At 45.1% G+C, this 27,842-nt stretch overlaps 1 protein-coding gene across 2 annotated transcripts in view; it reads left to right on the top strand.

Annotated features, from left to right (window-relative positions):
* The window catches only part of LOC141156710 (flavin-containing monooxygenase 5-like), a 258,436-nt gene extending 231,212 nt beyond the window's left edge, over positions 1 to 27,224 (top strand). For both annotated transcript variants that reach the window (XM_073642994.1, XM_073642992.1), the window contains 2 exons: positions 7,463 to 7,535; positions 26,433 to 27,224. In XM_073642994.1, coding sequence (XP_073499095.1) covers positions 7,463 to 7,535; positions 26,433 to 26,787 — 428 coding nt within the window. In that variant the 3' untranslated portion in view covers positions 26,788 to 27,224. The remainder of the gene's footprint in view (positions 1 to 7,462; positions 7,536 to 26,432) is intronic.
* The last annotated feature ends 618 nt before the right edge of the window (positions 27,225 to 27,842 follow it).

Here is a 27,842-nt window from a genome sequence, read left to right as displayed (position 1 = left end):
TGGGAGGTGACCAGTTTAGTTCGTCCCGCTTATTCCAACTTTCATGTAGATATCCATATATATCGTACTACCGTATATAATAAAACTATTATTTTCAATTATCCATTGCTGTATACAATAGATATGTTGGCATTATTTCTTAGTATATATGGAACGAAAAATTGCTTACAGTTTGCTGTCAAAAACAAAATTGATAACTTTTTGTTCACAATGACTGCCATTAATGTATTATTATTATTAATCTCTCCTCCACTTATTTCTCTATGTCATTTGAGCACTGTTCCCATCGATTTGGGCAATTTTTAGGCCCACTGCAGACCGCTGGGGGGAGCCGCCTGAAAAATGCTTGAGTTTCCCATAGACTTACATTGGGCTCGTTGCTCGGGTCGAGCAGCCGAGTATTCCAATTTGCTCGACCCGAGCAACGAGTACCCGAGCATTTTAGTGCTCGCTCATCACTAGACATGATAAGATATCAAAATCAAGCATCAGATGATGTCAGTTTGAGCCTAAATATCCTGTCTGAGAACTGATTTTGACAAGTGATCCTGACAAGTGACTTTTACAACTGTAATAATAATAATAAAAAAAAAATTAACCGTTCGCTGATGGGACTTGAACCCAAACCAATCTGTGTGCCACAGCGAGTGCACTAACCACTGAGCTATAAACTCAGTTGTAAAAACCTGAGAGTTCTATTTGGTTATATGATTTTCAGTGCAAACCTGACAAACTCATTGGGACTTATGCAGAGACTGCAAGCAAGCCAAATTCCAATGATATTTGATTTTGATGTGTGAGTCTGATGTGTGACTTTCTTCAAACATCAGAATCATAATAACTTTTAGTTACCCTGAGTATTTTCATGGTTGATCTCATAAGACAAGAAAAGCTGCTAAATGCTGTCCCTTGACTGGATAGCACAATGGTAAGGCATCAGCCTCTGAAACTACAAACTACAAATCTGGATAGGAATAAGATTTTTTTTTTTTTTTTTTTAAATTCTGCCTATTTAGCCCACAAACTACAGGGGTATTTTACTTTTAATATCTGACACTCTGATTGTCATTCTGATGTGTTAAGAGTCTCAGACACGCTGTCTATTTGCATGGTAAATTACATAGCCAAAGTAAATTGGGAGTTTGCAGCCAGTATTTGGGTGGATGTAAATAAAAATTTACAATAAAGAAATGTTATCATTAGACCCTTATAAGAAATTATGCAAATATAAAGTCACTTGAAAATAGATATGTAGTAAATTATTGCCTCCCAATTTACTTTGGTTATGTAATGTACCATGCAAATAAATGGTGTGTCTGAAACTCTTAACAAATCAGGATGACAATCAAAATGTCAGATATTAAAAGTAAAACACCCCTGTAGTTTGTGTGCTAAATAGGCATAATTAAAAAAAAAATCCTATTTCTATCAGGATTTGAACTCTGACACTGTAGTTTCAGAGGTAGATGCCTTACCATTGCGATACCCAGTAGAAAGAGATTAGCTGGCAGCTTTTCATGTCTTATGAGATCAACCATGAAAATACTCAGGGTGACTAAAAGTCATTGTGATTCTGATTCTGATGTTTGAAGAAAGTCACACATCAGACTCACACATCAAAATCAAACATTATTTGAATTTGGCTTGCTTGCAGTCTGTGCATAAGTCCCAATGAGTTTCAATCAGGTTTGCACTGAAAATCATATGACCAAATAGAACTCTCAGCTTTTTACAGCTGAGTATATAGCTCAGTGGTTAGTGCACTGGCTTCTGGACATAGAAATTTTAGTCCCATCAGCGAACAGTTACTTTTTTATTTTATTATTATTACAGTTGTAAAAGTCACTTGTGAAAATCACTTCTCAGAATCACTTGTCAGAATCACATGACAGAATCAATCACTTGACAGAATCACTTGTCAGAATCTCTTGTCAGACAGGGTATTTAGCCTCAAACTGACATCATTCTGATGTTTGATTTTGATATCTGATCATGTCCTAAAAAGGACACTGTACAATGTATTCAATGTCCAATAAAGGTCGATCCCCTACATATGCATAGCTCTTGAGGTCCCTATAACCTGATTGAGATTTGACAATACATTACAATATGGTGCTTTGGTCTTCTATTTTCTATGTTTGATATAAATTATCAACATCCAACTGCTGTCAGAACTGGTAACAGCTGATGAGTGGGTGTGTTATGTGTTGGATGCCAACCAATCTGATGCTGAATAGTTGGTAGTTAGGTTATCAATATCTTAGTAGTGGAAACCCCTCTAAGATTCCAAACACTGTTATGTTGTAAATGTATTGATTTTACATTTCATTTTATTGATACTTAGAATCTGCTAACGAGAGATGAGCAGCTCTCTTTGTGTAGCCTTGGTCAGTGTTCCAGGTTAGCTCTCTCTGGATATAGACAGGAGCTGTGCAAATTTCCTTACTCTCTTGGATCCCAGGTAGAGATGAGTGAACCTTTCAAGATTCAGGTTCGGATTGGCGAATGTCCCGATTTTCACCGAACAGTTAGACGAATATATCCGAATACCACTGAATTCAATGGAAGGCAAAAGCAAACGCATAGACAACACCTTAAGGGGGACCAAAAGCTGCCAAAACAGTTCAAATTAGGGACAGACACCAGGAAAAGTGGCATCAATTGACCCACAGTACAAATAGTATAATTGCGCATCATGGATGCATGGAAAAGGGCCTGGGAAAGGGCTTGGACCAGCATTTCTAGCTTAAACATTGATCAGTAACAGGTGGATGACTGACAGGTGTAGGCCTGGCGCTCTAAGAGCCCTACCAAATTCAGGCAACACACATGAAGGAGACAAAATGGAGTTCAACCATTTCCAAAAATTGGGAGCAGATACCAGGAAAAGTGGCATCAATTGACCCACAGTAGAAATGTTATAATGGCACAGCAGAAGTCAGGCATGGGCCATGCATGAGGTATCAGGGTCTGGGCCAGCATTTACAGCTTTGAATTTAAGTTTAAAATAAGACAAGATGGGTGAGGGACCGGTGTAGGCCTGCTGTGCTAGGAGCCTTGATACCTCATGCAACAGCTCAAATTGCTTTTCAGCTCAGCCACACAAATATCAGCTTTGTAGATGACAATTTTTAGACATCACTAAAGTGCCATCAATTTCCCCAGAGTAAAAATAGTTTCATGAGGCTCCAACACGCCTTCCACTACAGGCAACCTACCAGATGGAGCCCCATCTTGAAGTCTCCACATTTCAAAAACTTGTTAGTAACATCAGTAGCAACAAGCAGGCACAGAAGCCACAAAAAAAGGTGCTACAGACTCCTATAACGCAAGATCAATGCAGCACACTAAAAACTACACCATCGCCTAGTCTGCCCAGTCGGCGACTAGGGTGCAAAAGTCAATGGAGATCCATTATTATTATTATTATTATTATTATTATTATTATTTATTTATATAGCACCATTGATTCCATGGTGCTGTACATGAGAAGGGGTTACATAGAAAATACAGATATCACTTATAGCAACAAATAATCAATGATAAACTCGTACAGTGGGAAGGGGACCCTGCCCTTGCGGGCTTACATTCTACAGGATGATGGGGAAGGAGAAAGTGGGTTGGGTGGTTGCAGAGCTCTGATGGTGGTGAGGTGCAGGTCTAATGTTGGTAAGGCAGCAGGTCCAGTGATGTTGAGGAGGCAGCGTGGTCATTGCAGGTTGTAAGCTTTCTTGAAGGGGTGGGTTTTCAGGTTCAGTCTGAAGGATCCGAATGTGGCAGATAATCGGACATGTTGAGGCCCAGAATTCCAGAGGATGGGGGATATTTGGGAGAAGTCTTGGAGGTGATTGGGTGAGGAACGAATAAGCGTGAAGGAGAGGAGGTGGTCTTGGGAGGACCAGAGAGTACTTGAGGGAATATATCGGGAGATTAGTTCAGAGATGTATGGAGGAGAAATGTTATGGATAGCTTTGTAGGTCAGTGTTAGTAGTTTGAACTTGATACGCTAGGCAATTGGGAGCCAGTGAAGAGATTTGCAGAGGGGGGTAGCAGAGGAGTAGCGAGGATAGAGATGAACTAGTTGGGCAGCAGAGTTAAGGACAGACTGGAGAGGTGCAAGAGTGTTAGCAGGTAGGCCACAGAGGAGGACGTTGTAGTAGTTGAGGCGGGAGATGATGAGGGCATGCATAAGCAGTCTAGTAGATTGAGGGTTGAGGAAAGGACGGATTCTGGAAATATTTTTGAGCTGGAGGCGACAGGAGGTGGCGAGGGCTTGGTTGTGTTGTTTGAAGAACAGAGCAAAGTCGAGGGTTACTCGAGGCAGCGGATTTCTGGTACAGGGGATAGAGTGATGTAATTTATTGTGATAGATAGATCAGATGGGGAAGATACGCAAGATGGAGTTAAAATGATGAGTTCAGATTGGCCCACATTGAGTTTGAGGAAGCGAGAGGAAAAGAAGGAGGATATTGTTGATAGACATGCTGGGATTCTGGACAGCAGAGAGTTGATGTCTGGGCCAGAGAGATAGATCTGAGTGTCATCGGTGTACAGGTGGTACTGGAAACCATGGGACTTTATGAGGCCAAGGGTATAGATAGAGAAGAGTAGGGGTCCTAGGACGGAGGACGGAGCCTTGAGGGACTCCAACAGAGAGAGGGCGGGATGAGGAGGTAGAATGGGAGTGGGAGACGCAAAATGTGCAGTTGGAAAGGTATGAAGAGATCCAAGAGAGGGCAAGGTCTTTGACACCAAAGGAAGAAAGAATCTGTAGTAGGAGGCAGTGGTCAACTGTGTCAAAAGCAGAGGACAGGTCTAGAAGGAGGAGTATGGAGGATTGTCTGTTAGCTCTGGCCGTAAGTAAGTCATTAGTAATTTTGGTAAGGGCAGTTTCTGTGGAATGGTAGGGATGGAAGCCAGATTGTTGGTTGTCGAAGAGAGAGTTAGATGAGAGGTGAGAGGAAAGTTCAGCGTGAACATGTTGCTCAAGGAGATTGGAGGCAAATGGGAACATCAATATGGGGCGATAGCAGGACAAAGCGGTTGGGTCGAGGGATGGCTTTTTGAGGATGGGCGTGATTGTGGCATGTTTGAAGGCAGATGGGTTAAGGATGGGATGAATGTGGGGGTGAGGTTGGGGAGGAGGTGGGATGGGATGGAGTCCAGTGCACAAGTTGTGAGGTGTGATTTTGGAGAGCGAGGTTATGGGGGAAGGGTAATGGTCTGGAAAATAAAGGGGTTGTGATGGTCGGACAATGAAGGCTTGCCTTATTTGGTCAATCTTGTTTTTTGAAGTGTGTGGCAAAGTCCTCAGCAGTGATGATCGAGGTAGGAGGGAGCAGTGGAGGGTGAAGGAGGGATTTAAAAGTGCTGAATAGTTGTTTGGGGTTGTAGGATAAGGAATATATGAGGGTTGTGAAGTAGGTCTGTTTAAAGGAGGTGAGGGCTGATTTGAATGCGAGTGTTGCTTGTTTGAATGCAGTGAAGTCATCTTGTGGATGTGTTTTCTTCCAGCGCCGCTCTGCAACCCTGGACACTTGCCGAAGCTTTTTAGTGAAGTTATTGTGCCACGGTCGTCTATTGATTCATTGCACTCTGCCATACACAAGAGGGGCGACCGAGTCAATAGCTGATGTGAGAGTGGCATTGTAGAAAGCAGTGGCACTGTCTGTGTCATGGAATGAAGATATGGATGTCAGTGCTAGAATAGAATCAGAGAGTCTGTGGGTGTCTAGGTGTGCAAAGTTCCTGTGTGGGTGTGCTAGTAGCTGGACATGAGTAATAGTTGTGGAGGACAGGGATGAGAAATTGAGTAGATGGTGGACAGATAGGGGGAGGGGGAGATTGAGAAGTTGGATAGGGAGCAGAGTCGGGCTAAGATAAGGTCCAGTGTATGTCCTTCTGTGTGGGTGGCTGAGGAGGACCATTGAGTAAGTCCAAAAGATGAAGTGAGCGATGTGAGTTTGGAGGCTGTTGACTGGTGTGTGTCAGTGGTGATGTTGAAATCGCCCATGATGATGGTGGTAATTAGTGATGAGCGAGTATGTTCTGTTAATCCTTTCGGCGAGTATGCTCCGGCCGAGCACCGAGTGTTTACAGCTGCTCGGTGTTATGTTTGAATCACTCCCGTGTGCATGATTTGCAACTGTTTGACAACTTTAATACATGTGAGGAATGTGTAAGAAATAGTATCGGAGAGTGTCAGTCATGTTTCGGTGATGCCCAGGAAGGAGTGATTACAAGAGGAAAAGAGATTGAGAATAACATGTAACTTATTACAGACAGAGCGGGTGATCCATGACTTGTTCATCTTGATGAAAGCTAGGTGGTCTACACTTTCAGGGGACACCCAGAGGCGCTTATCCGTCAGGACACCACCAGCAGTGCTGAAGACACATTCTGAGAGAATGCTGTCTGCCGGGCCTGACAAAACCTCCAAGGCGTGACAGGCAAGCTCAGCCCATCCTTCCATTTTTGCTATAGCCTGTGTGCATGCACAGGCAGTAGACAGTGCCATGTGAAAAACAAAATAAAATAAAAAGCTGTTGCACATTGCCTACACTGCAAGTGGAGAAAAAAGGTAGAGAATACCTGGAGGTAGAGAGGGCCCAGCATGCTCAGTTGTGGAATCCAGAAGTGCCTTGATGCTGTAATGTGTTCCACTCCTGATTTTAGCTTACAAATAATGATGTAAAATACGGACCAATTACTGAACGTGTGAGCCTGGCTTGTGTACACTGTGCATAGGCAGAAAGCTGCTAATCAGTGGTGTGGGTGGGTTATAAAGAGCTTATTAATATGGATGAACACATGGAAGAAGGTATACTAGTCCTTTAGTGATTACTTCTTGCCAATAAAACAGTGATTTTATCAACAATACAGCAAGCAGCCCAGTAACAAAAAACAGGAATCATAGTCACATTATGCTGCTCTCGGATTAGATGGCAAAATCAAGGTGACAGATTTTCTTTAACCAAAAATATATTATTTTCCTCTTCTAGACTATCTGTGGATTATTAAGAACAGTGGAATATTTCACTGAATAGTTAACATTCAGGACTCTAGAAAATTTGGGTTGGCATCCTGTACAGGAAAAGCATTTGCGCTTTGTCATTGTTAATTAATATGGCAACCTAATAACTGTTAACCATATTTAAAAAAAAAATAATTATTACATACAGTAAAATAAACCTCCGACTGTCTGGAAACATTTATGATGTCTAGTACAGCCAGGGCAAGTTCTCCTCTAAAGCGCCGTTTATTTGGATGGTTAGCAACTACCTGCCAGTTAATTCTTAGACCCATAGGAAAAATAATAAAAGTCACGGATAACCCATTTAAGCCTCCTAAGAAAAAAAAATAGGCAGCCAGGAGCAAGTGATTAGGTTCCTCCTGCTCAGGTCTTCACTAAGCAACTGCTTCCCTTCTTGATCTGTTTCTGATGTTTTCATTATTTCTCTAGGAATATCCAAACTGCCTTCTTCACAATCTATGGTTGAGAAAGTCTCTATGACAAAGGGAGAAATGGCTAGACGGTAAGTCTTTCGATAAAATATCAATGAGTTATGAACTTCATTAGAATACAATCACTGTACTGATTACATAAACGTACATACAGTAAATAAAGGTTTGTGGACTTGGGACTACAGTCAGTTTCTTTTATTCGTATTACATGGTATACGTAACATGGTACCACCCTCATATATACTTAAAGAGTAACCGTCATTTTACATTTTTATGTCATAAATCAATAGTGCACATGAGAATAGCCAATTTTTTAATATATCTTTTCAGACAAATCTGCTTCTTTCTCTGCCAGAATTGATTAGTCATTATAATGATTATAATGAAATAATTATTAGAGATGAGGGAGAACTAAAATGTTCAGATGTTCGTTACTCGAATCAAGCAATTTCTAATGCTCGTTTTGAGTAACAAGTGTAATGGGAGTCAATGGGAAATTAAGCATTTTTTCAGCAGACCCTACAAGGAGGTCTGGGGGGCAGTTAAAATGTTGAAATGGATGGAAAAAGTTGAAGTGAAAGGAGAACAGCGTGGGGCCGGCCCTTGAAAGCATCTTGGACTCTCAGATTGCTGCTGAGAACAATGGTGTCACACTTTTACTCCACTTTATGGACTGACAATAAAACATTCAAAATCAACGAGTTTATAGGAAAAAAAATGTACAGAAACATTTTTTCCTGTATAATGACTTGTATATGAAGCAAAATGTATAAAGGATTTAAAAAAATTACAATTTAAGTAAACTAAAGTTGAATTTTTTATGAAAAAAATTGGAAATTTCAGTATAATTTATGAAGGAAGCAAGAAGTGCCAAAATTAGGGACTCACATACACCCTGTATTAGAGATAAAGGAGGGCCTTATACATATTTTGTTCAAATTGTAATGTAGTGGTACTCCTAGACTCATAAAGGCTATGCACGAAGTGCAAATCATGGCCAACAATATAAGCAGGGTCATCCATACACCCTTGAAGGCACCAACCATAGAGCGTCATTAAAAAAATAATAAAGTGTAGTCATGGTGCTTCTACACTCATTAAGGCTTTGCACAAAGTGTAAAGCCAGGAAAAAGTTATAAGTAGGGTCATCCTGTCATTTATAGACCCTAAAAGGTGACAACTGGCGGGCATCCTTCAAATATTGAACATTAAAAACACTTTGTGCTGCTATCATCTGGTGGTGTAGAAAAGCCAGATCTAATCAAGGCTTTGTTCATTGTTATCAGAGTGAGCCTGTGAGCACTCTGTTGACAGGCTAAAGCACCTGTCTGTTAAGACTCCCCCGGTGGCACTAAAAACTTGCTCAGACAGGACGCTAGCAGGAGGGTAGCACAACACATCCAAGGCATAGAAAGACCTCTCATGCCAGGTGTCCATCTTTGAGACCCAAGAGTTGAAAGTCGCTGATAAATTAGGGAGTGTGCTGTATGGTCAGCCAGGTATTGCTTGACCATCTTTAAAAACTTTATCCTCCTTGTTAAACATACCCGATCATCAGGCCCCAGACGCTGGGCTAGTGTAATGAAATTGACCCAGACCTTTGACAGTGTACCACTGGCTCTGCTGTGTGTCTCTGCCACCTCTCCTCCTTGGTTGGGCATGGAAGCTTTTCCCCTGCTGCTAGCGTTGGCTAATGGTAATTTTTTCAACATCTTTTCATAATGGCCTTCTGGTATAGCACCATTTTTGAACACCTCTTCCCCTCAGGAAGAAGAGATGCAAAGTTCTCCTTGTATCATGGGACTGGCATGGTGAATAACCAGTACTCTTTTTCTTTTTTAGTGCAAGATGAATGTAACGCGAGAGTTACGGTAAAGGCACCATTACATAAACTCTGCCGTATGTGCCAAGGACCCTACAGCCAACATTTCCCTGTCTCCACCATGATGACTGCTCTCAGTAGCGTAGTTACCAGGGGGGAGGCAGAGGGGGCGGTGGCCCTGGGCCCCGCACTCTGAGAGGTCTCACCTGGACCTACGCCAGTGTAACTGTATCGGCGTGAGCAGCACGCCGATACAGTTACACTCTAGGGCAGAGCAGGGAGACTCGATGTCCCTGGACTGCCACATGGCCGTATGGGGCCTTTGAGCAGGAGGGTGGGAGGCCCCCGGTGCCAGCATTGGGCTCCCCACCTGCCACCGCAAGTTCAATGATGAGAGAGGGAGCACAATGCTCCCTCTCCCATCAGTCCCCCTCTGCATCTGACATCGACACTGACCGGGCGCAATGACATCATCACTTGGTGCTCTCCTGTGGGCGCTCGGAGCAGTGCGGGGAACAAGGAGGAGAGGTGAGTATTGTATTTGTGCATTATACTATATAGAGTCTGCATATGGGGGGTGCATTATACTATAGAGGCATATGAGGGTGCATTATACTATATATAGTCTGCATATGGGAGTGCATTATCCTATAGAGGCCTATATGTGTGCATTATAATAGATAGAGTGTAACATCCCTGGCGGCGTGCTGGCATGGCTTACCATCTCCCACCATGCAACTTACCTACCAGTCCAGGCTGTGCACTATACTCCTCTACTTTCAGTGTGCATGTCTCTTGTCTGCTGGCTTAGGGCGGTGGCGCTGGAGCTTCCTGATTCTTAAAGTTACAGTGTGCGTAGTCCTAATGCGTCCCCAGCCTATTACGGTGAGTCACTGGATACTTAAACCTCCTCCACCCAGTGGGAGGTGCCTGAGCAACACTTTCTTACAGTGTGTTCTGTGCAACTGTGAGTTGCCAGGTCCTGTCTTGAATCTTGCCTGTTTCCACCACCCTGGGGGCTGAGTACCAAGGCCCGTTACCTATATCTGTGACTTCTAGTCTATTTCCGTCACCCTGGGGGCTGAGTACTCAGGCCCTTTACCTGTATCTGTAACTTCAAGTCTATTTCCGCCACCTGGGGGGCTGAATGCCCAGGCTCGTTCCTGTATCTCGTTCCTGTGTCAGTTCCTGTCTGGACTGTGTCCTTGCCTGCTACCTGTTTGTCTCTATGTCTGATCCTTCCCTTATCCTGCAGTGTCTGAACCAGTACCTAACTCCTACTCATTGTCTCTGTACTTCTGTTTGTGAGTTTTGTGTCCACTCGCTACATAATAGCAAGTACCTTGTGTGTATCTGGCTCTGCTTGTCCCGTTTCCCTGCCTCCGTATCTACCTCCTGTGTTCTAGCTATCTTCCTGTGTTTCCCTGTCTGCTCCATGTGAACAGAGCCCTGTCCTGTCTGCCCGCACCAGCGACTTTGCTCTGTCCTGATCCGCTTGTCCTCCGCACCTGCGGCTCTGCTCTGACCGGCTCCACACCTGTGGCTCTGCTTTGGTCTGCCCTGCTCTCCTCCGCTTGTCCTCCGCACCTGCGGCTCTGCCCTGCTCTGCTTGTCCCCCACACCTGCGGCTCTGCTCTGCCCTGCTCTGCTCTGCTTGTCCTCCGCAGCTGCAGCTCTGCTCTGCCTTGCTCCGCTTGTCCTCCGCACCTGTGGATTTGCTCTGCTCTGTTTGCTCCGCTTGTCCTCCGCACCTGCGACTCTGCTCTTCCCTGCTCCACTTGCCCTCCGCACCTGCTAGTGGGCCTGATAACATTTCTCCAAACCTGGTCCTGGCTCACCTCCTTGTCTCTTCTGACCAGCCTAGTCACCTGCAGTCTGCTCACCAGTTCCTGCATCTTGGCTCTCCTCTCCACAGTCCGCAAGAACCCCAGCAGTAAAGGATGCAGCCTGGGTTTTGGCTTTGGTGGTTCCAGGAAATGGACTGGCTCCAGACCATAGTCTCCTGCCTCCTCTGCTGTCACGCTAGCTTCCTCTAGTTCCAATATTCATCTGGTCACTCCCTCAGGAGTCTCGTGTGATCCTGCCACCTTTGTCACCCAATAAGCACGTTACTGTTATGCACTATGCAGAGAGACCCAGCAAGACTGGCACCAAACCAGCAAAGGCGCAACCACAGACACGCTTAGCACAAGCTGTGCAGCTAGGTGAGCCTTTGAGGGGTGGGAATATCTTTCACTTAGCATCCAGTAAATAGAAGGGGACTTTGGCAGAGCCCTTCCCAGGTATAAAGTCGCTGGAAAGCTGGCATCTAGTGATGCAGTCAATACCTAGTCAATGACCAGGTGAGTACCCTTACAAGAACCTGTAAGGAAGTGTAACAAGATTAGAAAATGAGAAAACCCGTGAAAAGATAGCAACACACTGCTGGCACCACTCACCTCCACAGCACATAGGAACTACAATAAACAGCATATGACTGAACAGGGAGAAAGGTTAAATAGCCCGCCTAATGATCAGGTGTTGAATACCTCCCAATCATCCCCAGGCAGCTACTGCCTGCTAGCTAGCACAGTAGAATGGACATAATCCCACCATTCCCCAGTGCCAGACACAGCAGCTTCCTGGTTGCCTGGCAATGGAGGAAATCTGTGAGAGTCACGGCCTCCCGTGTCCTCACACATCCTACAACACAAGAATGCGATGCTCCATAAGATTTGGATGTTTTTCCTGCACGCGTAGTAGCTCCACCTCCAGGGTCAGGACAATAGCTGTGCTTGCGACCAGAATAGTGTAGCACCAGACCAGATCCATTCCCAGGTGGGAGCAGAAAACCACATTTCCTAACAGTTACACTGTATGTATGACTAATTGAATACAGCAAAAAAGTAACACTTTTTGGAGTGTTATATATCACAAAAATGTACCCAAGTCCACGGAATACTGTATGGGTGAGAAATTTAACCCAGCAAAATTTGTAATGCTTTTTTGGAGTGTTAAATGTCACAGAAATGTACCCAAGGCATGGAACACTTTATGAGTGAGTAGTTTAATCCAGGAAAAAATTTTACTTTTTTGGAGTGTTGGATAGCATCAAACTATACCACAAAGTACTTAATATTCAACGGATCACACAATATATAAAATTTTTTCACACACAACAAAAAGAAAAGGCCGCAGATATATATTTTCCAATGGACTGCACAGTTCCAATCCCTGTCTACAGACTGTATTCTGCCACGCTCTCTGCTCCAACAACTCTCTCTCTCCCTTCCTAGACTTAATGCAGAATGTACAGGTACATCTCACTAAATTTAAATATCATCCAAAAGTTTATTTATTTCAGTTCTTCAATACAAAAAGTGAAACTCATATATTATATAGAGTCATTACAAACAGAGTGATTTATTTCAAGTGTTTATTTCTGTTAATGTTGATGATTATGGCTTACAGCCAAAGAAAACACAAAAGTCATTATCTCCGTAATTAGAATAATTAACAAAAAACACCTGCAAAGGCTTCCTAAGCATTTAAAATGGTCCCTTAGTCTGTTTCAGTAGGTTCCATAATCATGGGGAAGACTGCTGACTTGACAGGTGTCCAGAAGGCAGTTATTGACACGCTCCACAAGGAGGGTAAGCCACAAAAGGTCATTGCTAAAGAAGCTGGCTGTTCACAGAGTGCTGTATCCAAGCATATTAATGGAAAGTTGAGTAGAAGGAAAAAGTGTGGTAAAAAAAGGTGCACAAGCAACCTTGATAACAGCAGCCTTGAAAGAATTGTTAAAAAAAGGCCATTCAAAAATTCGGGGGAGATTCACAAGGAGTGGACAGCTGCTGGAGTCATTGCTTTAAGAGCCACAACACACAGATGTATTCAGGGCATGGGCTACAAGTGTGGCATTCCTTGTGTCAAGCCACTCATGACCAATAGACAAACACCAGAAGCGTCTTACCTGGGCCAATGAAAAAAGACCTGGACTGATGCTCTGTGGTCCAAGGTGTTGTTTTCAGATGAAAGTAAATTTTGCATTTCATTTGGAAATCAAGGTCCCAGAGTCTGGAGGAAGAGTGGAGAGGCCACAATCCAAGCTGCTCGAGGTCTAGTATGACGTTTCCACAATCAGTGATGGTTTGGGGAGCCATGTCATCTGCTGGCGTAGGTCCACTGTGTTTTATCAAGACCAAAGTTAGCGCAGCCTTCTACCAGGAAATTTTAGAGCACTTCATGCTTCCCTCTGCCCACAAGCTTTTTGGAGATGGAAATTTCATTCTCCAGCAGGACTTGGCACAGAATCACTTTGCTTGATTGGCCAGCAAACTCGCCTGACCTTAACCCCATAGAGAATTTGTCAAGAGGAAGATGAGAGACACCAGACCCAACAATGCAGACGAGCTGAAGGCTCCTATCAAAGCAACCTGGGCTTCCATAACACCTCAGCAGTGCCACAGGCTGATCGACTCCATGCCACGCCGCATTGATGCAGTAACTGATGCAAAAGGAGCCCCGGCCAAGTATTGGGTGCATTTAATGAACATACATTTCAGTAGGCCAACATTTCGGATTTTAAAAACATTTTTCAAGCTGTTGTTATAAAGTATTCTAATTTACTGAGATAATGACTGTTGTGTTTTCATTGGCTGTAAGCCATAATCATCAACATTAACAGAAATAAACACTTGAAATAGATCACTCTGTTTATAATTACTCTATATAATATATGAGTTTCACTTTTTGTATTGAAGAACTGAAATAAATTAACTTTTTGATGATATTCTAATTTAGTGAGAGGCATCTCACTAAAAGCAAAGGATTAGCTCTTACAAAGGCTCTTAGTTTGATGGTTCAGCTTTAGCACCAGTATCAACACTACAGGACTCTCATTTGTTATACTGTGTACACACGCTCGACAAGCATTCTCTCCCTCCAATACAAACTGTTACAGAGCTATGCAGTGGGTCAGTGTGCTGAGCTGGGCAGCGCCTGTTCTTTTATAATCCCTGATAATGTCAGACGGCCAGCCAATCACAGTAATGGCTCTACAAAGATTACTACGGCATTACAGTAACTCACAGACAATCCCCACATTGGCTGTATAACAGGCACCAAACATGCAGGGCGAGGATTTGAGTTTGAAATTGAGCACCGCCGAATGCTCCCAAGTAACCAGCACATCCGAGCACCCAGATACTCGAGTGATACCCGAGTATCACCGAGAACATTAGCTCATCCCTAGTCATAATCAAAATTCTAAAATCTGTATTTAGTTAAGACTGACTTTCCTATAACTAAGAAAGAAGATGGCAACCAGGGCTGGCTCCAGATTTTTGTTGGCCCCGGGCGAAAGAGTCTCAAGGGGCCCCCTTTTACACATACCACGATTCATGATGCACAGATATGGCAGAGAAATATACTGTATATATAGTACAAGGCCAAAGATTTAACTTCTTACATTACATGAGTGATAGCTATTGTAAATTCTACAATAGCTCAGAAACCGGCAAATCCTTGCAGCGCACAGTGCAGACTGGACAGTATAGTCCTCCATAAAGTATTATGGACGCCACATAGTTCTCCATACAGTATTATGGGCCCCATATATTGCTCCATACAGAATACTGGCCCCCATATAATGCTCCATACAGAATACTGGCCCCCATATAATGCTCCATACAGAATACTAGCCCCCATATAATGCTCCATTCAGAATACTGGCCCCCATATAATGCTCCATACAGAATACTGGCCCCCATATAATGCTCCATACAGAATACTGGCCCCCATATAATGCTCCATACAGAATACTAGCCCCCATATAATGCTCCATACAGAATACTGGCCCCCATATAATGCTCCATAAAGAATAATGGACTCCATAAAATGCTCCATGCAGAATACTGGACCCCATAAAATGCTCCATGCAGAATACTGGCCCCCATATAGCGCTCCATACAGAATACTGGCCCCCATATAACGCTCCATACAGAATACTAGCCCCCATATAACGCTCCAAACAGAATACTAGCCCCCATATAATGGTCCATACAGAATACTGGCCCCCATATAATGATCCATACAGAATACTGGCCCCCATATAATGGCCCATGCAGGCTGTGCCCCCATATAATGCCCCATGCAGGCTGTGCCCTCATATAAGGCCCCATGCCTCCTTGTCCCCCATATAATGCCCCATGCAGGTGCCCCATATAATGCCCCATGCAGCCAGATGCCCCATATAATGCCCCATGCAGCCAGGTACGCCATATAATGCCCCATGCAGCCAGGTACCCCATATAATGCCCCATGCAGCCAGGTACCCCATATAATGCCCCATGCAGCCGGGTGCCCCATATAATGCCCCATGCAGCCAGGTACCCCATATAATGCCCCATGCAGCCGGGTGCCCCATATAATGCCCCATGCAGCCAAATGCCCCATGTAATGCATCATGCCAGGATCCATACATAAAAAAAAAAAATTAAATACTCACCTCACTTCTCTTCCCCTGCTGCTCTCATCACTGTCGCTGCTCCGGACTCTTCAGCCTTGTCGCCGTCTTCCGCGACTGCTGCACTGTGACTGCTCAGGAGAGGGCGCGGTGCAAAATCATCATTGTGCCCTCTGACCTGAGACGTCACAGTGCAGCAGCCGCGGATGATACAGGACCTGCTGCGGAGGCACGGGGAGAGGCAAGTCTTGTGCCAGGGCCCAGAGCAAGTGGGGGGGGTGGCAGTGGCGGGCGCTGGCACCGCTCCCCTCCATTCACTGGTCCCATAACGCGCTGGGGTGCCTGATGGAGAATGCCACCACCCCGCCTGCTCAGGGCCCGGCACTTGCCCGGGTGCGCCGGGTTCTGACGCCGGGCCTGATGGCAACAGCATAAATACAATGTTTTTTTGTTCTCTACAGCCGCACCAAACCACACTAACAATCTTCCCTGGTTATTGAATATTTGCTGCATTTGTTATGCCTTTCCACCTTATTTAATGCATTTGTGTTGAACAGAAAAGTTTGGATTCTTCACTTAAAAAATCATTTGTTTTAGGCTTCACATAAAAGCCTATAGAGAAAAAAAAAGCACCAAAACTGCATAGTTAAGCAGCATCTTTAGACCACAAAAAAATCACATCCACTTTACTTGGACAGTTAAACACAGCAGAATTTCTGTGCAAAAAAAGCAGCAGAAAATATGCAGCATTTATGCTACATGTGAACACAGCCTAAATATCCAAGCAAAGTGATGTGATTTCATGAAAGCTATGCCCTCTCTGCGTCTAAAGATGCTTCTGAACTGTGCAGTTTTGGAGCTTTTTAATCTATAGGCTTCTATGTGGAGCCTGAAAAAAATGCAAGGGAAAAAAAATAGTCATTCCATTTTTGAGCGCCGAATAAAAGCTTTTCTGTAGTATTAAAAATGTGGATTCAAATCTGCACCAGAAACACATCAAGTATGGGGGAAAATGCCTAACAGAAGCACAACAAACATGCAATAATCAGAGAAGATTGCTACTGCATGTTATTGGCATATGCATATGGATTCACCCCTTTTGCTATGATGCCCCTAAAAATTCCTGGTGCAAGCAGTTACCTTCATAAGTCACATGCTTAGTGAAAGGAAGTCCACCTCTGGGCAATCTAAGTCAATATATACAAACCTTTTCTGAAATGCTACAGAGGCTGCAACACCATTAGGCAAGAGGCGCAACTAACCAAACAGCTCCACGAAGACCAAGGAGATCTCCAAACAAGTCAGGGAAAAAGTTCTTGAGAAGTAAAAGTCAGGGTTGGGAGACCAAAAGTAACCTTGAAGGAGCTGCAAAGTTCCCAAGCAGAGACTGGAGTATCTGTCCATACAACCATAATAAGCCATATGCTCCACAGAGATGGGTGTAACATCCCTGGCGGCGTGCTTGCATGGTGCACCACCTCCCACCATGCAAGACCGCAATCTTACCTGTCAGTCCATGCTGCACTCTTTGCTCCAGTACCTGCTGTGTTCATGTCTCTTGTCTGATTGCTTAGGGTGTCGGCGTGGCTTTCTGCTTGTTTCTTATAGCTACTGTGTGCACAGTCCTAATGCATCCCCAGCCTATTGCTGTGAGTCACTGGATACTTAAACCCCCTCCACCCAGTAGGAGGTGCCTGAGCAACACTTTCACTCAGTTTGTCTTTTGCAACTGAGTTGCCAGGTCCTGTCCTGTATCTAGTCTGTTCTTTCACCCTGGGGGCTGAGTACCCAGGGCAGCTACCTGTATCTTGTTCCTGGTTCAGTTCCTGTCTGAACAGTGTCCTAGCCAGTTACTTGTTTCTCTCTATGTCCGTGCCTTCCCTTTTCCTGCAGTGTCTGAACCTGCACCTAACTCCAACTCGTTGTCTCTGTACTTCTGTTTGTGAGTTTTGTGTCCACTCGCTACTTCATTGTAAGTGCCTTGTGTGTATCTGGTTCTGCTAGTCCCCTTTCCCTGCCTCTGTATCTACCTTCTGTGTTCTAATCATCTTCCTGTATTTTCCAGTCTGTTCCATGTGAACAGAGCCCTGTCCTGCCTGCCTTCACCTTCTGCTCTGTTCTGCACTGCTTGTTCACCGCACCGGCGGTTCCGCTCTGCTCCGCTTGTTCACCGCACCTGCGGTTTTGCTCCGCTCTGCTTGTTCACCGCATCTGTGGTTTTGCTCCGCTCTGCTTGTTCACTGCACCTGCACTTTTGCTCCACTCTGCTTGTTCACCGCACCTGTGGTTTTGCTCCGCTCTGCTTGTTCACCGCACCTGTGGTTTTGCTCCGCTCTGCTTGTTCACCGCACCTGTGGTTTTGCTCCGCTCTGCTTGTTCACCGCACCTGCGGTTTTGCTCCGCTCTGCTTGTTCACCGCACCTGCGGTTTTGCTCCGCTCTGCTTGCTCACCGCACCTGCGGTTTTGCTCCGCTCTGCTTGCTCACCGCACCTGCGGTTTTGCTCCACTCTGCTTGCTCACCGCACCTGCGGTTTTGCTCCGCTCTGCTTGCTCACCGCACCTGCGGTTTTGCTCTGCTCCGCTTGTTCACCGCTCCTGCGGTTTTTCTTCGCTCTGCTTGTTCACCGCACCTGCGGTTTTGCTCCGCTCTGCTTATTCACCGCACCTGCGGTTTTGCTCCGCTCTGCTTGTTCACCGCACCTGCGGCTCTGTTCCTGTATCCCAGTCTGTACTGGTCCCTATCCAGCCTGCGTTCATACCTGCCAGTATCTGTCTGCATTCCAGCCATGTCTGTCAGCACCCGCCTGTCTGCATTCCAGCCATCCCTGCCAGTACCCACCTGCCTTCATACCAGCCGTGCCTGCTAAGTACCCACCTGCCGTCATACCAGCCATGCCTGCCAGTACCCACCTGTCTGCATACCAGCTAACCTGCCTTTTCCTGCATTCCCCGGTGTGGGTCAACAGCTGTGACCGTGGTCTGTCCTCGAGTAGCACCTGGTCCCTCTGCTCGGTTTCTCCCTGGTTCATGGAGTCGACTGAACCGCCGTGCGACCTTGGTTGGACCGGGTTGATACTTAGTTGCGCCCCTCCAGGCACTCCTCGGTTCATGGTCCAGTGGGATCACTAATCACGCTCACGCCAGTCAGTCCGGGTGCGAGCGTAACAGTGGGCTTTATGGAAGAGTAGACAGAAAAAAGCCTTTACTTACACATAAAAATTGTAAGGCTCTTTCTGAGCTTACCAAAAGACGTGGGAGACGCTGCAAATGTATGGAGGAAGGTGCAGTGAGCAGATGAAACCAAAATTGAACTTTTTGGCCACCAAGGTAAATGCGATATCTGGCACCACACCAACACAACACAATCACCCCAAGAACACCTTCCCCTCAGTGAAACGTGGTGGTGGCATCATCATGGTGTGGGGATTTTTTTTTTTGCAGCAGGGACAGGGAAAATGGTCCTTGTCGAGGGGAATATTGATGGTGCGAAATACAGGGATATTGTTTAGCAAAACCTGTTTCAGTCTGTCAGTGATCTGAGGCTGGGAAGGAGGTTCACATTCCAACAATTCAATGACCCAACTCATACTGCTAAAGCAACACATGAGTGGTTTAAGGGAAAATGTGTAAAAGTTTTGTAGTGGCCTAGTCAAAGCCCAGACCTTAATACAATTAAGAATCTTTGCTCTGACTTGAAAATTGCTATTCACTAGAGGAAACAATCTAACTTGAAGGAGCTGGAGCAGTTTTGCCTTGAGGAATGGGCAAAAATTTCAATGACAAGATCTGGAAAGCTCAAAAAAACTTATCCAAAGCAACTTGCAGCTGTAATGGCTGCAAAAGGAGGCTCTAGAAAATACTGACTTTAGGGGGGTGAATAGTTATGCACACTGACGTTTTCACTTATTTTGTCCTATTTGTAGTGATGAGCGAGCATGCTCGCTACTGCTCACTGCTCGAGATGCTTGGTGCTCGCCGAGTATTTTCGGGGTTGCTTGGCGGGAGCTCTGGTCTCCTCCCTGCATGTTTGGAGCTCTTTACAGAGCCAATAAACATGCAGGGATTGCCTGCCACTCACTGTAATGCCGTAGCCATGTTGGTTGTGGCATTACAGTGATTGTCTGGCCGCACAGCGTCATCAGGTCTATATCAGACCTGGCGCCGCCATGCTTGTCACAGACGGTGTAGGGAGAGGTGCTGCTGAGCTAGGGAGAGATTTGCTTGTTTCTAGTTAGTGTAGGTGTACCAAACTATATTAGAGACACATATCCATATCAACAAACAGTCCTTCTAGGGACTAATCCATCTGCAGATATATCAGGCATGCAGTGCACATAGCATAAGAGGTTCCATTCCTGTTTTGTCTGCTGCTGTTAGATATTTCTAGAAATAGGCCCATGTCTCAGGGGCCAGGAATAATTATTTTTTTGGATCTTAATCCTGATTATTTGCTTAAAAAGCAATCCAGAGAACACCGTTGTTTTGCGACATTTGCTTGTTGGCACTGAAGAATACAGCCAGGTCCTTTCCATATTACAGCGCTAAAAATCCAGCTATTTAAATTTGTGGTTTGTTCATCACACGGATCACATATAATTGCGCGAAAATACTGCCATTTCAGGCCTCCATTATAAATTTGTTTCAGTGTGTCAGCAAAGTTTTTGACACCGGTTTGCTGTTCAAAATAGTTACCTACAGGCCAGGTATTTAGGATTGTGGTTTCTCCGTCACACAGATTACATATAGCTTCCCTCCAAATTCAGCCATTTGTAGAGAGCGTGGAAAATATTGTCCTCCATTTAAAATGGGCAAGGCGCGTGGCAAGGGATGTGATGGTGATGGTGCATGCAGAGGCCGTGGGCAAGCTGAAATTGTGCCACAACCAACACCCACATCTTCTCGCCCCACCTTCCTGTCCCAATTTCTAGGGGACCGCAGCACACCACTATTAAACCCAGAGCAGTGTCAAAAGGTTGTTGGTTGGATAGCGGATAATGCTTCCAGTCACTTTGCCACCACCACCACCCTGTCTTCCATATGGTCAAGTCTCAGTAGCCATGAGTCTAAGCTGCATATTCCTCACCCTGATCCTTCTTCCTCCCACCATGCCAAGTGCTGGGAAACAACAGATCTCACACTTGGACACTCCGAAGAGCTGTTCACTTTCCCATTTATAGATTCGGGCCTCTCACCCGGTCCACTTGAAGCGAGGCAAGAGGAGATCACATGTACAGATGCCCAAATATTTGAGCAGCCATGGTCACACGAAGGTGACGGTGGGAAAGTGTCACAAGAGGTGGATGATGATGAGACGCAATTGCCAGAAAAAGTTAGGAGGAGGACCAGGGTGCAGAAGTGGAAGACGAGGTGGTGGATGATATAGTAACTGACCCAACCTGGCAGCAGGACATGCAGAGCAAGGACAGCAGCACACAGAGGGGGAGGAAGGCAGAGCACCCCAACAGGCAGGAAGAAACAATTGTCGGTTTTCCCGAGTCTGGTTTCATTTTTAAAGACTCTGCCAATAACCCCAAAAAGGCCATTTGCACCACCTGCCAAGCCAGCATCAGCAGGGTTGGCCAAAATAGGAGCCTGACCACCACCAGCATGATCAGGCACATGGCAGCAAAGCACCTGACATTGTGGGCCGAACCACAGGGTCAAGGAACAGTGTCTGCAGATGGCACCACTGCTTCTTCTGCTGTTGTGCATGCAAGCCAATCCCCTGTCCATGGTGCATGCGAAGATGCCTCCTGCCCTGCACCTGTCATTGCACACTCTCAAGTAGCAGCATCAGGAAGCACATCCACGACCTTGTCCCAGCACAGCGTTCAGTTGTCCATACCCCAGTCCTTGGAATGCAAGTGCAAATACACAGCCAATGCCTCACAGGCCACAGTACTAAATTCCCACATTTTGCGACTGCTTGCACTGGAAATGTTGCCTTTTAGGTGCTCGGTCCCCAGCCGCCACTATTTCTCCTGGTGTGCCGTCCCCGCATTACACAAGCATGTGTCCCAAAACATTAGTCGTGCCCTCAGCAATGCAGTTCCCGGAAAAGTCCATCTAACGATGGACACGTGAACAAGTGCTTGTGGGCAGGGATGGTACATCTCGCTGACAGCACACTGGGTTAACATAGTGGAAGCCGGGACCCAGTCGGACCTTGGAATGGAACACATCCTACCGACGCCAAGGATTACGGGCTCTAGGTCAATCAAGGTTGCCCCCACAGTCTTCAGCTCCTGCACCTCGTCCTCCATCTCTGAAATGACCACATCAGTCGCAAGCTGGAAGCACTGCAGCACTGCGTCGACCAAGAGGCAACAGGCTGTGCTGAAGCTAATATGATAAGGTGAATAACTGCACAATGCTGAAGAGTTGTGGACAGCTCTGAAAGAGCAGGCAGATCTGTGGCTCACACCACTGAACCTACATCCAGGCATGGTCGTGTGTGACAAAGGCCGGAAACTGGAGGCGGCTCTGAGACGAGCTCACACATGTACCATGCCTGGCCCATGTGCTTAACCTCGTGGTTCAGTGGTTTCTCAAATCCTACCCAGAGCTGCCGGATCTGCTTGTTACAGTACGCCGTCTGTGTGCCCATTTTAGAAAGTCACCTACAGCTTCCACCGCCCTTGCCGTGTTTCAGCAGCTTTTGCAGCTTCCGGCTCACAGACTGGTGTGTGATGTCCCCACGCATTGGAACTCTACACTGCAGATGTTGGGAAGGATTTGTGAGCAGAAGAGTGCAGTTGTTGAGTACCAGCATCAACAGGGCCATCGGTATTCAGTTCAGACTCCACACACACACACACATACACACACACACACACAAGACCTCAGGAGTGGACTTGGATGTCAGACATATCTACCATCCTCCAAAACTTTGAGGACTCCACCAAGATGGTGAGCGGCGATGACGCCATAATTAGCGTCACCATCCCGCTTCTCTGTCTTCGGAAATGCTCTCTGCTCACAATCAAAGAGGATGCACAGCAGGCGGAGCACGATGAGATGTAGCAAGGAACCATACAGGGTGATTACACACAGCCCAGCCTCATCTCATCCCAACGTGGACTGGGTGACAATGAGGAGGAGAAGCAGGAGGAAGAACAGGAGCTAGTTTCATGCGCTGTAGAGGGTACTACCTGCACAACTGTCATACCGTCTGTTTAGCGTTGATGGCCAGAGGACAGAGAGGAGGAGGAGGAGAGCATGGTCAGTCATCCTCTTGTTGTGGACACGGAAGTCTTGCCTGTTAGCAGTCTGGCACGCTGCCTTTCCCATGATCCTCGCATTCTCAAAAGTTTGGGTGACAGTCATTACTGGTTGGTGACACTTCTAGACCCATGCTACATGGAGAACTTTATATCTTTTATTTTTGAGGTGGACAGGTCTACAAAAAATGGGGCAGTACCAGAAGGCCCTTGTTTTGGAACTATTAAAGAAATTCCCATCTGAAAACGCTGGCGGCAGAGGGCACACTTCGTTGGACAACCAAGGAGTACAGGCGAGAGAGACACAAATCCAATCCAGCAGAGGCAGGGGAACACTGTCAAAGTTCTGGGAGAATTTTCTCAGCTCCTCCCATCGCACAGGCCCTGAGGCGTGGGGTACTCTCACAAGGAGTGCAAAGTTTGGGAAGATGCTGAGGGAGTACCTTGTCGACCGTACCAACGTCCTCCGTGATTCCTCTGTGTCATAATTATTGGGTATCCAAGCTGGATACATGGAATGAACTGTCTCTCTACGCTTTGCAGGTCCTGGCCTGCCCTGCCACCAGTGTTTTATCACAGCAGGTTTCTAGTGCCGCTGGTGGGATTATAACTGATAAGCGCATCCACCTGTCAACTGAAAATGCTGACAGGCTGACTCTTATACAAACGAACAAGGGCTGGATTGTGCCAGACTTCTCAACACCACCGAATGATAGCAGCATAGCATAAAATCAAATCCAATGTCTTTTTTTGGAAGGTGTATTCCCATGCACCTCTTCACACCCACACATCGGTATATGGTTCCTGATATTGGCTATTTGCTCTTGTCCTCCTCCTTCTCCTCATCCTCCACCACCATATTACCAGGGTGACCGTGGTCCATGATGCAACACCCACATAATTATTTTAAAGTGTGTTTATGATGCCCGTTAAAATAAATTTTTATATAGTATGTTCATGTATACCCCCCAGGGGTAAATGTTTGTCAGCCCATACAATTAGTGCATGGGTATTACAAGTATAGGAGACCCGCTCCTTTCTAATGGGAACATTTTTTATGAGGCCCTCCTCCACGTCTTTTCCAAGGGGCATTGGAGTGCTTCCAAATTTTTGGCAACCCTTTCATTCACTTCATAGGCAAACACAATTGGAGACCCACTTCCTAATAATGGGAACATTGTTTTCAGGAGGCCCTCCTCTAAGTCTCTTTAAAGGGGTATTGGGGTGCGTCCAAATTTTCAAAGTGGTATTGCGATGCGTCCAAATTTTGGGTAGCCCTGCCACTCACTGCATATGCAATAACAGTATAGGAGACCCTCTCTTTAGTAATGGGAACAATAAAACATAGCCGGCTAATGGCTCTCTAAGAATAGTAAAGGCCACCTGATGGCCGTATAAAAATTGGCTTTGTGACTTTCAGAGTCCCTCCTTCATAAATGAAACACAATGTGTCTGATGATATCTCACACACCACATGGCCAGATAAGGTTGTAAAATGTTAAAATTACATTTCCTGGTGAATGCATTTGTCACAGTTGAAAGCAATGCAAAAGTACAAAAACGCATCAAAAACGCTAAGTGTGAACATAGCCCAAGGTGTGGAGGAGTATTTTTGTTTTTGGTTATTAATTTTTCTTTATATACAAGTCATTACCCTGGAAAGGATGTTTCTTAACATATTTACCAGGAAAATGCATTTGGTTTTGTTTTTGTATGTTTTATTCTGAGTCCGTAAAAGTAGCGCAATGCCTCTGGCAACGTTGTTGACAGAAGTGACCTGGGAGTCAGAAATGTTTCCAGGGGTCTTCCACATGCTGTTCCCATGTCATTTGAGCACTGTTCCCATCGATTTGGGCAATTTTTAGGCCCTCTGCAGACCTGAAAAATGCTCGAGTTTCCCATAGACTTACATTGGGCTCGTTGCTCGGGTTGAGCACACGAGTTTTCCAATGTGCTCGACCCGAGCAACGAGCACCCGAGCATTTTAGTGCTCGCCCATCACAACCTATTTGTTGTTTGCTTCACAATAAAAAGAAAACCAAATGTTCACAGTTATAGGCATGTTGTTTACATGAACTGATGCAAATCCTCAAAAAAAAGTGAAATTCCAGGTTGAGGTAGCAAAACATGAAAAATACCAAGGGGATGAATACTTTCACAAGCCACTGTATGTCCATGTTATTTGCTGATTTGTGATGTTTTTTTTAAGTGTATTAAAAATTAAATTAGTTTTTCATTATTTTTTAGCAATTTTATTTGAAGAAAATAAATATTTTTTTCTTGCTCTAGAATTTGGGGACTTAGAAATATACAATGTATTTCTATAAATCAGTATGATCTGTCAGTGAGGTCACTGCTTGCAATACAGATCAATTACACAATATTCTCTCAGTGAGGTCAGTGGATCCTGTGGCTCATGACTTCAGCTCCTTCCTGCAAGGATGTAGGTTCTAGCCTTGGGGAGATTCTCAAAAAAGAGAAAATGACAATATTGCAATTGTTTTTCATTAATTTTTAGTAATTTTATGAGAAGAAAGAAATCTTTTATACAGAGACATATAAATACACTGCTATGTACAATGTATCTCTGTACACCTGTATAATCTGCTTATGGGGTCACTGCCTGCAATACAGCTCTAGATTACCAAATACTAGCATCTGTGGCTCATAGCTAGAAATGCTGCCAGTGAACATGAGATCCCAAGTTTGTGTCTGGGAGGGAGAAAAGATCACAAGAGAAGGGAGTAGTTTATTTAATTTGTCATAGCAGAGAGATGTGGCCCAACCGCCTAGGAGGAGCAGCCATGGAGTGATGACGACGTCGGATAGGTGAGTATTAGAATTTGGGACAAAGTCCTGACCTTCTCTGGACGGCGGGACATAGCCCTCAAATCTGGACAGTCCCACTGAATCCAGGACGGTTGGGAACTATGGTGAAATGTTGTGTAGCTGCAACGAAATAAGACACAGATTTGTCTTGCATTTGATATTATTAGGCATTGAAATTGTTTAGGAAATGTGTGCAATATGTCTCATTCTTCAGTGTACTCTGCCTACAATTTGAGCAAAGATACTACAATCAGCACATGTGACTAAATAGCCCTTGAACTCATTCAGATCAAAAATTACTATGCCAGTGGCCCAGTCAGTTCAGATTTGGTGCATGAATGAATTTCTAAAGGAGAACCTTGAAAGAGTATTCCGGACCTGCTCACTTCCGCATTGGGAGGTGAGAGGCGCTGCTGACATCCAGTCCTTAGATACTTGCTGGGTCACATGCATGTGTGGCAGGCATTGTGCACCTATCCTACTCATTAGAGCCTGTCAGGCTGCAGATATCCCTGAATGAAGAAAAGCCAGAATACTCCTTTTCACAAGGAAGGATTCACTATTTCACAATTTTTGCAACTTCATTGCTCTGAGACTTCTGATTGCACCATAGTTGCAACTTATAATTGTATCTTTTTTTTTCTCTCCAAGGTATGTGGAGAGCCCACGACACACCATACAAGTCGACTTCATGGAATACATGGATGAAATTGCTTCTCAGTTCGGTGCCAAGCCCAGCCTACTGCCGTATTGGATTACAGACCCTAAACTTGCTTCAGAGCTGTTTTTTGGCCCCTGTACTCCTTACCAGTATCGCCTGTCAGGACCTGGTAAATGGCCAGGGGCCAGGAAGGCCATTTTAACTCAAAGGGAGCGCATTGTTAAAGCAACAAAGACTCGAATTTGCACTCAGGAATCACGGGAATGCAAATCTCCAATAAGATTCCTTCTGAAGGTGGCAGCCATCATTGCACTCCTTGCAGCAATCTATTTTGCTTATGTTTAAGGGGCATCTCCTGTCTGAATTGTGACCATTTTGCAACTTAATGGCCCCTTATTACGTATACTTACCCTATACAGCAGTTTTTATACCCTCTAAATTTGAAGAAACTTAAAATTGACAAAGGAGGTTGTCATATTCAATTGCAAAAGTAATTCATACCGTATATCAGTAGCACGTTGTGTCTTTGCCTCCAATAGTATTTTAAAGTATTCAATATAAAGCTGATTTCAGTTGCTTTCACATTGTATTAAAAGTAAAACACATTCTACATATCCTTTTTATTCAACAGTTTTATATCATGGGGAGAAGTTGACTGCAAAAATTAAATTTAGCCATATTCTATAATCTATATATAAATGGGAGGTCTAAATCTGTATGCAAAATGAATTAACATTGTAATATGACAATACAGACCAATAAAATTATCACTTCAATACTCATTTTATCAGCTTTGCTTATCTCTTTATATACTGTAATCTGCTTTCACTGAGTTTGACTCTAGTCTGACAGCGTGAAGAGACATGAGAGGTGTAGAATAAGTGGGAGGCCCCCACCCTGTCAGTCTTTCCCCTCCCTGGAGGGGGGCGGCAAAAAAGGGAGATGCCGCCAATGAAATACCACTACTCTTATCGTTCTCTCTGTTACCCGGTGACACAGGGGGCGAGTCCCGAGGGGCTCTCGCTTCTGGCTCCAAGCGCACTTTTCCCCCTTTCCCAGGCTACCCACGCTGCGGGCTGGGCGGGGGCGCGACCCACTCTGGGGACAGTGGCAGGTGGAGAGTTTGAATGGGGCGGTAAACCTGTTAAACCGTAATGCATGTGTCCTAAGGCGAGCTCAGGGAGGCCAGAAACCACCCGTGGAACAGAAGGGCAAAAGATCGCTTGATCTTGATTTTCAGCATAAATACATACCATGAAAGCGAAGCCTCACGATTAGGCATGAGCAAACATTTCAATGTTCGGTTCGGAAAAGTTCGCCGAAAAATTGATATTCGCTGAATTTATTCGCCGAAAGTTTGTCGAACATTTCCGAATCCCATATGAGTCAATGAGGGGACC

Source organism: Phyllobates terribilis, unplaced genomic scaffold (genome assembly GCF_046119375.1).
Source record: "Phyllobates terribilis strain yellow unplaced genomic scaffold, ASM4611937v1 Scaffold_8__6_contigs__length_399053987, whole genome shotgun sequence".
Classification (NCBI taxonomy): domain Eukaryota; kingdom Metazoa; phylum Chordata; class Amphibia; order Anura; family Dendrobatidae; genus Phyllobates; species Phyllobates terribilis.
Note: the sequence above shows the minus strand (reverse complement) of the source record. Positions and strands in the feature narration are given on the sequence as shown.